At 37.2% G+C, this 13,320-nt stretch overlaps 1 protein-coding gene across 2 annotated transcripts in view; it reads left to right on the top strand.

The window, feature by feature from the left end:
* Positions 1 to 13,320, top strand: part of PARG (poly(ADP-ribose) glycohydrolase) — a 63,931-nt gene that overhangs the window by 20,371 nt on the left and 30,240 nt on the right. For both annotated transcript variants that reach the window (XM_040564028.1, XM_040564026.1), the window contains exons 8-9: positions 9,717 to 9,809; positions 11,857 to 12,014. In XM_040564028.1, coding sequence (XP_040419962.1) covers positions 9,717 to 9,809; positions 11,857 to 12,014 — 251 coding nt within the window. The remainder of the gene's footprint in view (positions 1 to 9,716; positions 9,810 to 11,856; positions 12,015 to 13,320) is intronic.

Genomic DNA, 13,320 nt, shown 5'->3' with positions numbered 1-13,320 from the left:
GGATTAGAAAAGGAGTCCTACTTCTCCCTGCTTCTTTCCATTAAAACTCACATGACGATCATTCTTCTGGATGTTAGATCCTTTTGGAAGTCTGGAACAGTCAGGGCGTAAGGCTTCATTGTCATCTATTTTTATGCACAAGAGTCTGTAAATTTCTAGAAGACCAATAACTCTTCAAAATTTTCTATAAATATTTTATAAACTTTATCAAGTTGATATACTCATTAAAGATAAACATGTAACAAGCAGGCAAATTTATAAATATAAATATATAGATATAGTCTCTTCTATTTTCTATAAATGTCATGCATCCATATTACAGATGTTTTGTTCTTCCAAAAGGCTCGTCTCCTTTTCTTGAAAAAATTGAAGATCTTCATTGTACTACAAATTATCTTACATTTGCACAAATCCTTACTGTCTAAGTTTTGGCTTAGCAACATTCATATGGAAATGTGCCCATACTTTGTAAGCTACCACATTTTTCTACTGTAGATGTTCTGTGCAGTTTCTAGAATATAGGAGGATGTTCTTAACGAATGGTGCAGGGGTCTCCTCTACAAGCAGTCGTATTTCTATTAGTTTATGCTTTGTATTTGGGAATGATTCAAAGAAATGGAAGAGAAACATGGTATGTTACTCTAAACAATGTAGCAAGTGTGTTATGCTGAATTGTGGCATACAACTAGTAAAACCTGGGATAAAATCTACAAGATGTTTACTGTATGTTTTGATGGAAGTACGGTTTCCCATTTGAATGTGTGTTGCCACATAGTATACTAGTGCATCTGGCATGAACTCGTTACTTTTAGAAAATGTCAGGTATAAGTAATTGAGGTAAAAGGGAGCATATTAAAAGCTTGAGAATTTATAATTTGCGTCTGATTTTTCTACTGACAGTTTGTCTGCTGCTTCTCTACTTTGTGTTTTGAGATCACTAAGCTGCTAAGAATGAAATTAAGAAATGTGCTCTTAAGTAAAATTTCCATTGAAAAATTGAAATTGCAAAATTTCACAACCACAGAACCTCAGCCTGTGGTCTTAAGCTTTATTAAATAACCTTAAATTTAAGACTAAGAAAATTTAGAAAATACCTGGGCAATTTTGGAAAGTATACTTCCTTTTTTTAAACGTTATTTCCATCTTTTCTTCTAAGAAAGAATATATAAATTCAAGATATCTGAAGATGATTTGACTGTAGTTGGATTATGACTGAGCTCTGGATTTTCCTTCATTTTTTGAAAAGGATTACACTGTTAAGAAAACTACTACTGTTTAGTATATGTGTATCCTAAGAGATTTTTGGTTCTAATAAGGCTTTACGCTATTCTTGACTCCTAGCAGGTCTTAGGACCTATGTCAGTCTTTCCTGTATGTTTTGTTGTTTGAATGACCTGCTGGAAGAAAATGATTGCTGTAATCAGAGGTATTGGAACAGAAAGAATTTTAAAGGACCAAATTGTTCTGGTGACTGGTTTTTTGATTAATCATTTTTATAATTGTTTCGACAGTACTAACAGAAGTGAACATTGTACAGAGATGTCAGCATTACAAAGGTAGGCTTTTAAGCAAGAAACAAAATGTCCCAAGGCTGAAAATAGCCTATCTATTGCTCTTCACTGGATTTCATTTTAGTCCAGATGTTTTCAAACAATTTTCATTACATCAGCCTACCTTTTTCAAATCTAAACTGAAAATGTCTTTTTGAATGTGCTGAGAAGGGTTTCCTTTTCACAGCACCAGAAAGGAATTTGTCCCCATGTTGTAAAAAATGTAAGCCTCTCTGGGGTGAGAGGGAAATATGCATTTTGTATCCATTCAAAATGTTAGTAGCTAAGCATTGTAGAGGTGAAATGGCAATGTGTACTGAATTACAGGCTTATTGTTAGTTTTCTATACTTCCCAGTAAAACAGTTGAGTATCTTTGAAGTGGTGCTTTATAAGCACTATCACAATGACTATTGCATAGACTCAGAATTAGCAGGGAAGGAATTTCTACATATACCAGGTGTAGTTCTAATTATAAAGTCTAAAGTGTTTGTGGATATGTAATGCATTGAGACAATGGAAAGATACTCCTTAAGATCTCTTCAACAGTTTTTCCCTTTTATTGGGAACGTTCCTGTTTAAAATAATAATAATAATAAATACGAAGATCTGGGGTTTAAAGTCTATCTTCTGTTAGTTGTTTTGTTTCAGTTTGAGGGCAGAATGCTGATGGAAAAAATTTCTTCGCTTCCATTAGATTACATTTATTATTTATCCATACTTTACCCTGCTATCCTAAATGAATGAAAGAAACTTCTTTTGGTTGCTGTGGTTTTCCTTAGATGCTTTATTTATCCATACTTTACCCTGCTATCCTAAATGAATGAAAGAAACTTCTTTTGGTTGCTGTGGTTTTCCTTAGATGCTTTATGCCTTTAGATTTTTAATGTCTGGAGCAGTTAAAATAAAAAAATGGTGGTGGTTTAAAAAAAAAAAAAAAAAAAAAAACCTCTTGAGATACTCTCTGAAATAGTTGTAGTTAAATAGCTGATAACTTTTACATGCTCCCCCAGTATAGTTCTTAGCAGATGTTTTCAAAATCATAGCAGTAGTAAACTTTCCCCCCCTGCCCAAGTGTTTTTTTAGGGAGGTAAAAGTTTTGAATGAAAGTGGAAACTTATCTATTTTATCCTTATCTTTTCAGTCAGATGAAAGATGGAGGTTTTTCCCTCGTGTTATAGCCCTGTTGTAGAAACAAGGCCATAGCCCTTTTTCGGTACTTCGTACTTCCCACCTCAGGAGCATTTAAAAAGCAGTATTTGACTCTTCCTCCCAGGAGTCTGCCATTGCTTTGGACATGGTTGTGGCACTTCTGCTCACGATAGAATTGCTTTTCAAGAATGTGCAGGTGGAGCCTGCTTGTGGCCTGGGGAGAACTGGGATGGAGGTTTCACTCGTTGCCAATGAGCGTGGTTGAGGTTAGATTTCCAGTATGGTGGAAGTATAAACGGGGTTTTTAAAACCATTAAAAGGAGATAAAAAAAATAAATATACTTGTTTTTTTTTTCCACTCTCATAAATGACTGGATTTTATCTAGAATGTTGAAAAGCTTTAAGAGCAAAGCTGCAGTTGTTAGGGATGATACACCTGAGAGAGCATTTCAGGGCTGGATTGGCAGAAGACGTGAATGAGCCTTCAGGGGAAAAAAAATAAACAAAAATGAATTAACCTCTGCCTTGTAAGCTGTCTTTCTTTTTCCTTTTGAAGTGTCAGTTTGTGGTTTTGATAAATGTCAGAAGCATTCTTCTTCTCAAATAAGATTCTTTTCTGCATAATCCTGTGTTATTTTTTTTCCTCCTCTCTCCAAAGATTACTTTGTCCTTGCTCTGGTTTCTAATCAGACAAGGGCTCAAAAAATGAGATGGATTTGACAGCTAAGTGTGTTTCCTACTGAATTAGTTTAGTAAGGGAGCTGAAGGAGGCGGGTGAGAGTTTATTATTTCCTGGAGTTGTAGAAGTTCATTAACTTAATCAAATAGGAACTAAAGTAAAACATTAGGGTTTCCCTGCCCCCTCCCTCATCTATTCTTCCCCTGTGCTTTGCTTCAAGGTTTCAACCTTGTTTATATGTATAATATTTTGCATTATGGCCAACAGTCTGTTGTACATATGCATACAAGTCAGTGGGCCGCAGCCTAATGTCTCTATCTAGGTGTCTAGGGTATGTCAGTAGTGGAGGCATGACAAGTTTAAATAGAATTCATCTGCTCTCTGTCCAGAAGAAAAGACTTTCCAGAGAGTATGACTTAGTGAAGCTTTTTATTTCATGTATATTAAGTTAATATACTAGTTTTCAAAGTCACTTAATAAGAACTTGTTTGGGCTTTTTTGTTTTGTTTCCCAGCTGTTCCAAATAACCTCTTGAGAAAGTCTGCTTTCAGGATTCTCTGATTTTTTAAAAGTACTTATGACAAGAATGAGAGTAAGAAAGGCAGTGCAGGTTGGCAATCTGAGGCTGTTTTACGTTCTGGTAAAAGACTTGAATAGTATAATTCTGGTAATAGGCTTGAATATAATAGACAATGGCTTGGTTGTTTTGTTGGCACTGAAGAGTTTTAGTCGTGGATCTAGACTCAGCCAGGTTTAAGTGTTGCACAAACAGTGAACAAAAAGCATTTGACTTCTATTTGGGACAGAGGAGAACAAGTAGGTAAGTGTAGAGTGCTCAGGAATTAAGAGGAAAGGAATATAGTACACTATATAATATAGTGTATTATATACATAGCACACTAAGTACTAGTACTATACATAGTACACTAAGGATCCGTTACATGATTGCTTAAATACACAAGTTTTTGTATAAGCATCATCTCAAAGGAAAGCCTTAGCTTAAGGGGAGACACTTCAGGTTGACTCGGAGGGTATTTTGTGGAATACACTTTAAAAAAAAAATGGGAAATGGAAATTGTGAACGCTATCAAAACGTGGACAGGAGCTAATATTTTGTAGAAGAGTGAGTGCACAACACAGCTTTTCTCTCAAGTCAGCAATAGAGGACCTTTTGGAAGGGAGATAGAGTCTATGCACTGAATAGGGGAAAAACAGCATTTTAAATGCTCACAAACAGGAAAAAAAGGTTGTAATACTCCTTTTAATTTCTTAAGAAATTAAGCCTTTAAACACAAGTTCCTATTCTTTTTTTTCCCAAATTAGTTTTCACTTTTTTCAGTTTTCTGTTTGCTCTGTAATCCTCACCAAAGTTGCAAAATTACAAAGGTTGATCAAACTTTTATTCAGAAGACCATTGTGAGTTGTATTAGGCTTCATGGTTCAGACTGATACTAGATTTCTTGCATGTGGCACTGAGCTAGTCTTTCTCTTTGTAAAAATGTGACTAGTACTCCTTTGTTCACTTACCTCCTTCGGGTCTGCAATTCAAAGACAAGGAGATATATTAATGTTGTGTCTAGGTAAACTATATACGTTATATGCTACACTTCTATTTGCAGTCAGGTTTCTCAGTTTGGAAGTGTTTGATGTGTAGATCTTAATGTCTTGTAAATATATACAGAGTTTGTTTTATTTGAGACAAATTGAAGGTAGTGAAGAAAAAAATTCTGAGACCAGGAGAGTAAGATTACTGTGAATATGGTAGATAGAAGTTACCCAGTTTGTCTAATGTATTAGTTAGGAGGCCATTACCACCTGTAACCCTATGAGATCTTACATGAGAGCAATTAGGAAAACTCTCACTGGAAAGGCAATTCGGTGTAGTAGCTGATTATACAGCGCATTTACAAGCAGGAACTGAAATTAGTTCTAAGAAAGTACAGGCAGCACTATGACAGCTGGGAAGGAAAAAGAAGGCTGAAATCCATTGGAATTAAGGAATAAGACATCAAGTCTGAAGTCTGACCTCTGTTTTTCCCCTTCGTCCTTAAGAATGTGGTTCAGGTGGTCATTGTCCTGCTGCTGAAGTTAATATAGGGAAGTAAAAACAAATTGAAAACATCAAGCTGTTGCTGTCTTAGCATGTCGTTTTGCCTGCTGACTTGATTATTCAAGCTTCCCATGTGATAGATAGAGGTGTCCGAGTTTGCGTTCTGTATGTGTAGCTGGTTTGGTTTAATGAGCTGTCAGATTTAGATTTAAACTCTACCATCACTATCAACCCATGCTACCTCAGATCCTTCTTGCTGGGACTGTCAGGCATGCTCATTCGTTACATTTTGGAGGACTAGTTTATAGTGACAAGAGGCCATTACTTACAGCAGTAGTTAGACCTCTTTGCTGCTCTATAAATGTTCATTTTGTAAAATTGCAATGCAAGTTTGGCCAAGAGCTGTTACCTCTGCTACAGCTCGCTGAACCATTTGCATCTTAGGAATTGGAGCTCTAAGTCATTTTTGTTTAGTCAATCACTCCACTGCAAATACTGATGAGATCGCCGAGTGATTTCTTTGGAAAAAGGCAATTCATGTTTTGTAACTCTGATTACATGTACTTTTCCATTGGAGGTAACCCCTGCTCTTATTCCATTCCTAAATAATTTTTGCATGCTTGGAGGACTATGAATAAAGTCAACAATATATTTTTGTTTTGCTTCAAACCCTGAAAGAAGCTGCAGAGGGTATGTATGTATAATAAGGAAAGGAGAAAACGATCAATTGTGTAAAAAACAAAATTGCTATGGTAGCTAATGTATTCTTTTCATCAAAAACTCTTGAAAACCATTTTGTATTTTAGAATTCCTTAAGTTATAAAACAAATACTAAGCATTCAAAAACGAAATTCAGTCCTTTATAGGACTCATAGTTCCTCATAGTTGCAGCCTCGAAAAAGACTGTATATAGTTGAAAACACATTACGGAATAAATACAGGTGTCCCTGTACTAGGAGATTTTCTTCAGTGAGATTCTTCTTGTAACAGCTTTGCACTAACTGGAACGTTGCTTCTTCAGTGAAGAGTTGCTTTGTAGCCCACTGGCGAGTGGACTGCCTGGTTCTGTTTACCCACCCTGCACCACGTTGGTAATGCATGACTGTTCGGTAGGCTGCTCTTACTAGTGCAGTGGAAGACAGGTCCCCCAGGTTATTTTCCTGTTGGGTCAGCAAGCTGAAGGATCTCAAGAACATGGGGTGGGTGTGTGTATTTGAGGATGAAGAATGACACATCCCTCTTTCAGTGACAATAAATAAGTAGAATATGCAATACAACTCTAAAATATGCTCCTTTTTATATCAGTACAAGTCATTGCTTCCTGAAGAGGGTTTCCTTCTAAATAAATCTGTATTCGGTTTTGTGACCAGGTGTTCTCTGTGCTGCTGCAGGGTTCTCCCATGCTGGTGTTTGCATCCTGGGATGTCTGTCAGATGTAACTGTGGTGTCAGCACCCCACATCCTGGAGTCTGTTTACTTTCCATGGCTGACTGTCCTTTTTTTTTCTTTTCCTGTTTTCTACATCTGAGAAGCATGTTACAGATGAAAACCAGGCTCCACACAGCACTGAGCGTAGCTGAGAACATGCACTTGTAGTGGGTGGCCTACAAAGCTGCTGGTATGCTGCTTTGGTGGTCAAGAGGATGAGGGTGAAGCAGACAGGGTTTTTCAGGTGTTCTCTGTCTATGAAACCTCAAAGGAAGAATCTGTGGGCAGAAAAGGTAAAGTTATGATTACACTGACCGTGACTCAAGTTACTTGGTTCTCTAGGAACTTAAAGGTGAGAAAGGCTATGTGTTTCTGACTTAATGCCACTATTCAGTAATGGCTCATCGCCTCAAGAGAAGCACAGGACTGAATATTGCACCCAAGGAGTTGTTTTTAGGGAGAAGGTCTTTGGGAGAAGTTAGAAGAGCTGTGCCTAAATAGGGGAGCATTTAAAACAGGGACACTTGGGCTGCTTGGTTCAATTAGAGAAGGGTAGAGTTGGCAGTTGCTTGGTGAGGTTTGTGAGCTTAGCCCTCGTAGTGGTCGTATTTAAGTTGTGGGGTCCTTTAAGTGACTTATCCAGTGACAGTCCTTTCAAAAAAATACAACAGCAGCAGCAACAAAGTCATTTGTCATTTAGATGCAGGAATAGCAACAAAAAGTGATTTGTCATTTCAAAGTAGGAATAATCTGTCTGAAGTCCAATGAAAATGCTTCTGAGCATTAACAGCTTGCGATTTTGATGGTTTTGTTAGTGGAGGTCTAGTAAAAATTGTGTATGGGAATAATTTAGAAAGGAGACTGTTCCGGTACAACATTAGGAAGATAAGGAGAATGAAAAGTAGCATTTCAGAGTTTTAAAAAGTAAACTTTCTAGTTATGTGTTCTGCATCAGAGCTGAGCTGAACAGTTGCTGGCCCTGCTTCTGCTTTGGGAAGAAATCGTCTCCTACCATTGTTATATTGCTTTAAAAGAAGCATAAAGAGAAGGTTGAAGCCTTGACAGCTATGACAAAGTCCAGTGCCATAATGTGTCACCAGATAAGTGATACTGTATAGTCTGTGGCAGTCAGCAAAGCGCAGCAGCCACTCTTTATATGTCAATTCTAAAAGAGAGGAAGGGTTACCCGAAGGGGAGAGAATATCAGAATTTGACAGCCTGGTGGACATCTGAGGTTAAATGTCATCTTTTGAATAGATTTAACTTACATATTTATTTTATTTATTGAGATCTGAAATTCAGTCCTTAAATGCATATTTGGTTTGTTTCTGGCACTTAAAAACATCGCACCTAAGAGCAGGGAAAAGTTTCCTGCTAGAGCAGATGATGATAACGGTTAGATGATAATTTTCAATATCTGACCTATTCTGTGTAAAACTAAGTGTATATGTAGCCAACAGCAGTAGAAGTGAGATAAATATTTATTAGTCTTTTAAAAAAAAAAAGTTACTTGCATTCCTCCTCTATTGAATGATTTTCAGATTTCTTAGGTTCGCTGTTCTTTGTAAGTTCTCGTTTCAATTTACAATTAAAACGTTTGTATGTATCCCTGAGCAGCATACGTAATGTATGGGAAGTAACTATGTAGGTATTGGAAATATCCTTTTATTCTTCCATACAGACACACACCCACACCATGTGCTGTTTGTTCTTTGAGTATTTGTTTTGTTGGTTGTTTTTTTAACTTCCTGAGCACTCAGCATTTTATATCACTTGAAATGGGATGGACTAGAGCAGAGATACTTCTGTTATTTTAATGATTTTGGAAGACCTGAAACTGATAGCCTCCAAACAATATTTTCAGCTTGTATTTTATGGGGAACAGTATGTGTTGGAAAGTAGGCATCTTAATTTCCTTTGGTTGAGCTTGGAACTGGCATTTGCAACTTAGAAGAGGGAGCTGGACTCATTGCTGGCAGCTCTCTGGCTGCATTGGCTTGATAACCAGATTGGATTTGCCAAAGCTGCCAAACATACAGGCTGCGGGCCAGGCAGTGTCAGGAAAGCAGTTGAGAATGGGGCAGAGGGGCTTGGTGTGACCAGGTCTTGAGTGTAAAAGCTTTGAAAAACCTCGTGGAACCTGAGCGTACCTGTTTGAGCATCATTAGTTGCGGTCTCTCCATCTTGGGAAGCCGGTTACAGGAAGAGGCTGGCAAGGTGGCAGCTTCAGCATGGGAGAACTTGAGGGACCAGGTAGGTCGCACCCTTTAACGAAAGTAGTCCGGTGGCTGTGGACGTTGGGGGAACGTGATGGGATGGGGGGGAAGAGCAGAGTGGCCAGGCTCACATGCCCTTAGAGCATTTTCTGTTGCTGCTGCTGAGGACCATCGGGTCTGCCCCAGTGTGTTTTTTGTGTCCTTAACAGGAGAATGTCACAGGTGCTTGTCTCAGTGTATGGCCTGAATATGAAAGTAAATGAAACCATGCCAGTACTTTAGGGGTTATGTAGTGATTTGTATTAGTGGAGAATTTGGCTCTTTGCTTTGAAAAGAATCAAACTTAACTATTCAAGATTCTTTCATAGTGCATTTGATGACATGCAACTTTTCAGAGAGAGAGAATAGTTTGTATATTTCAGTTTAGTGGATTATTGCAAAGTAAAATGCAGTGAGGTACTATGATAATAAATGCTACGGATTTGAATTAAGCTAATAGGACCTGTTTTTTCCTTCCATTTCTTTTGAATGGATCCTGTCTTCACAAACTTGTTTTGTACAGTTATTTCTGAGATTTTTTTTAATTATCTAAAAAATATATCTATTATCTAAAAAATATATCTATTTTTTCCCTTTTTAACAGATTCTTGAAGATGCAGAGGCCCAGCATTTGTTCCAGTCCATTCTTCCTGATATGGTCAAGCTTGCGCTTTGTCTCCCTAGTATCTGCACACAGGTAAGTAAACATAGCTAGCTAAATGTTCTCTGGCAGACCGGTTTTCTGCAGACTGAAACTAATGGCTAAGGTCAAACGATCAAGCTTACATTATATTCTTAATAAAAATATAGCTTTTGTATTGAATGTAGATGAAGCTGAGGGAACAGAATGGATGACACACATCTGTAACAATATAATAGAATCACACTTATCAACTGAAATACTTGAATAAGCTTGAAACACCTGATTTTCACTTTTTGAAACACAGAAGTAGTGTTTTCGTAAAGCATTCTGTGGGAGCATACTTTATTCTACATAGAGCATTGCAAAACTTGTGCACATACAAACCTAACTAAATCTTTGTTACAGTTACTGGAATCAGTTCTGTGGGTTGTAAAGCTAATAAAAGCCTTACTGTGAATAATTTCATTGAAGTGAATAGAACTAATCAAATAAGTGAGGTTGCATGACAACACACTGGCAGGGTTAGGACTAATTTGTAAGCTCCTTTGTCACAATTTTCTACATTGATTTTTGTTGAACTGGAGCAAGTAAATCTTTTCTTACTTCATGCAGAAGGTGTTCTACAATAGGTAGATAATTTCAAACAATATGAATATTGAAGTTTTTTTTTTTTTTTTTTTGACTGGTCACTGGTAGGAGAATTTTTTGAGACTGCCAGAAGTTTCTGAACACAAAGTAACGCACAGGATTCAGAAGTTCATGTAGTAATGCCTATTATAAAGATGTTGTACTGTTAGCCAGTACAGCCAGTTCTTAACCATTAATAAATGGTTAAGGACTTTGTCAGACTTCATTTTTGGGTTATATAAAGCTAAACTTGTTCCAGTAGAATATACTGTCCAGCATAACTTATTTTTATAGGCTTATAGGGCTGAGAGCATCTCAGGCTTCTTTCCCCCCCCCTCTACCTGTGTGATTTCAGACATCATAATGTAGATTGTTACTTAAATAGGCAGAAAACAGAATGAGATGCAGTGAATGTAGTAATTGTAAGAATGAAGGAAAACTTGTGTTCTGGAGTAAACAGGGCTGGGTATTCAACAGTCTAAATTAGCAACAGCTTCTGTATTCATAACTGCAAGGATTAAAAGGTAGCTGCTCAGCTCTGCTGGAGCTAGGCTAGTGGCGATGGCTAGGAGTGTTGGAAGAAGAGGTGAGAACTCTGTTCCCTCCCTTCTGTCAAGTGGATTTATCATAATTGTTACTGATTCCTTGGTAAATAGAGGTGCATTTTTTTAGTTGCTTTTTTGTTTGTTTGTTTTTTGTTTTGTTTTTAAATAAACTACCTTGAATGTGGTGAGGGAATATTCCATATCAGGACACTAAAGCCTGATAAAACGGAAGATGTGTAACGCTTCAGGTTTGTTCCCCACCTCCCATTTTGTTTCTGTTTAAACTGGAAAAAAAATCCAAACTAGTCAAACCCCAAAGTGAAGGCCAAAATGAAGCTGTGCTTTTTTTAGTCATTCAGATTATAAAAGAATCAATGATCCTATACTTCCTGCAAAGATTATCAGTCTGTTTTTTAGTTCAGGGAGGACAGAAAAAAAAGTCATAGGATGATCTGTGGAGTGACCTCCACCTTTCTTTGTAAAGTACAATGCTTGATTATTGTAACTGAAAACATTCATTAGGGGTTTTTAACTGTACAACTGTCAAAGTTGCATTTTTTTTTTTTTACTTCAGTTTTTAAGATTGCCCAGGAATTGCAAATCCTGTCTATTCTTTGTCCTCTCTTTCCCCTGGTTTTGTTTGATAAGTTGTGTGTTCCTGGTCTCTTTTTTATTATTGATTAGAAATCTGCAGTTTGTCAAGCAAGCTTTTTCCCAATTGTCTTGAATAAACTGTTCTTGACTTTAATGGTGCTGCTGATTAAAGGGTTCACCGATGGCCTAAATTACTCTTGCTCTAATTTAACAAATGTAATTTTGTGCTGCTGTTTTTTCTTTTAAAATGGGTAAGCTAATTATTTTTCTCTCTCCTTCCCTCACTTCTCTCCTGGCTCTCCCTCCCCCTCACTTCTTTTGTTCCCACTTGGTAGCCAGTACCTCTACTGAAACAAAAGATGAATCACTCCATCACCATGTCACAAGAACAGATTGCTAGCTTTCTGGCCAATGCTTTCTTCTGTACTTTTCCACGTCGCAATGCGAAGATGAAGTCCGAGTATTCTAGTTATCCAGACATTAACTTCAACAGGTATGGCACTCTGGAGTAAATGGAACTGATAATCCTTCAATGAAAATATTGTACTTGTCATTTACGGGGAGAAACCTGTTTCTTCTTCCATGTTTTTAGAAGACTGTGCTCACTTGTTTCAATAGTTTACATTCTTCTTATTTTCTTCTTACCTCTAAGGGACAAGAAAGCTATGCAACTACTTAAAAAAAAAAAAAAAGCAACAAAAAACTTGCATGCAGGAAGATTGTTTAATATTTCCTTTTTTGTTTCCCTGTGTGCACATGCACAAGGCACACTCTTACACTGACACAATTAAACTGATGCAATTTCCTACTTCTATATAGCCATTTGTCTATGAATGGCCTATTTTGGTTTTACTTCAGATATTTTATATGTATTTAATTTAAAGGTCAGTGCTTTCCCAGACATGTTCCTGTTGTCTCCTTTGTGTTAGCAGTAGTGATCTGCACGTTGAGTCAGGACTAGGACTTGATTCTTCAGTAACCATACATCTGCCTATCACTTTAAGGCAGTTGTAGAGCTTCACATTAAAATAAATCTGCCCTGCAAATTAGTCTAGGAAGGTTCTAAGACCACAACATGAATTTAACTGAAAAGACTTTGATTTCTAAACAAGCCCTTATTCTTTTTTTTGCTCAATACTACCATGCATACAGATTTGAAATATTTTCTTTGTATCTTTTATTCCATAAATGTCCTTATTTCAGTTATAAATGGGGAAAAGGATGAGATCATTTTCTGCTGCAGAATAGTATAGTTCACACAGACTCGTAGATTAGAAATGAGTTTCTTTTCTCTGGTCGCTTCTGTACAATTCTGTGTGGATTAACCTTAGGTTTATTTGTCTTGGACACATCATCATGTGGAGGTTTTCCTCATTCCCTCACAGTTAATACACATAGCATATATGCTCTGAACGTTGAGACAAGATATAAAGATGCAGTGTTACCTGTAATCCAGCACTTGAGCGTTTGTGTCATAAGAGCCACACTAGGCTCTAATTTGCTGAAATAAATCATGTCAAATGTGCTGGAACACTCATAAAGGTTTTGGTGCTTGTTGTCGCTAAGAGTTAGCTTAAGTTTCTCTACACTGACTATTTCAGAAGAGAGACCAGAAAGCTATACTTGGTAAATGTTTCCTGACTTGGTGTTTAATCCAACAGTGCAGCGGGGTACAGAAGTGTGAGTGGTCATTTGTGCCCCGTAGGGGTTCAGCATATTTTCCACCATCAGTTCATAAGTACAAATAAGTGAGAAGTAACCATCCGTTCATTAAAGCAGCTTATGTTCAGAGTAGTGGG

The sequence above is a fragment of the Cygnus olor genome, chromosome 7 (genome assembly GCF_009769625.2).
Source record: "Cygnus olor isolate bCygOlo1 chromosome 7, bCygOlo1.pri.v2, whole genome shotgun sequence".
Classification (NCBI taxonomy): Eukaryota; Metazoa; Chordata; class Aves; order Anseriformes; family Anatidae; genus Cygnus; species Cygnus olor.
The sequence above is the reverse complement of the archived record's forward strand: the minus strand, read 5'-3'. Positions and strand labels throughout refer to the sequence as shown.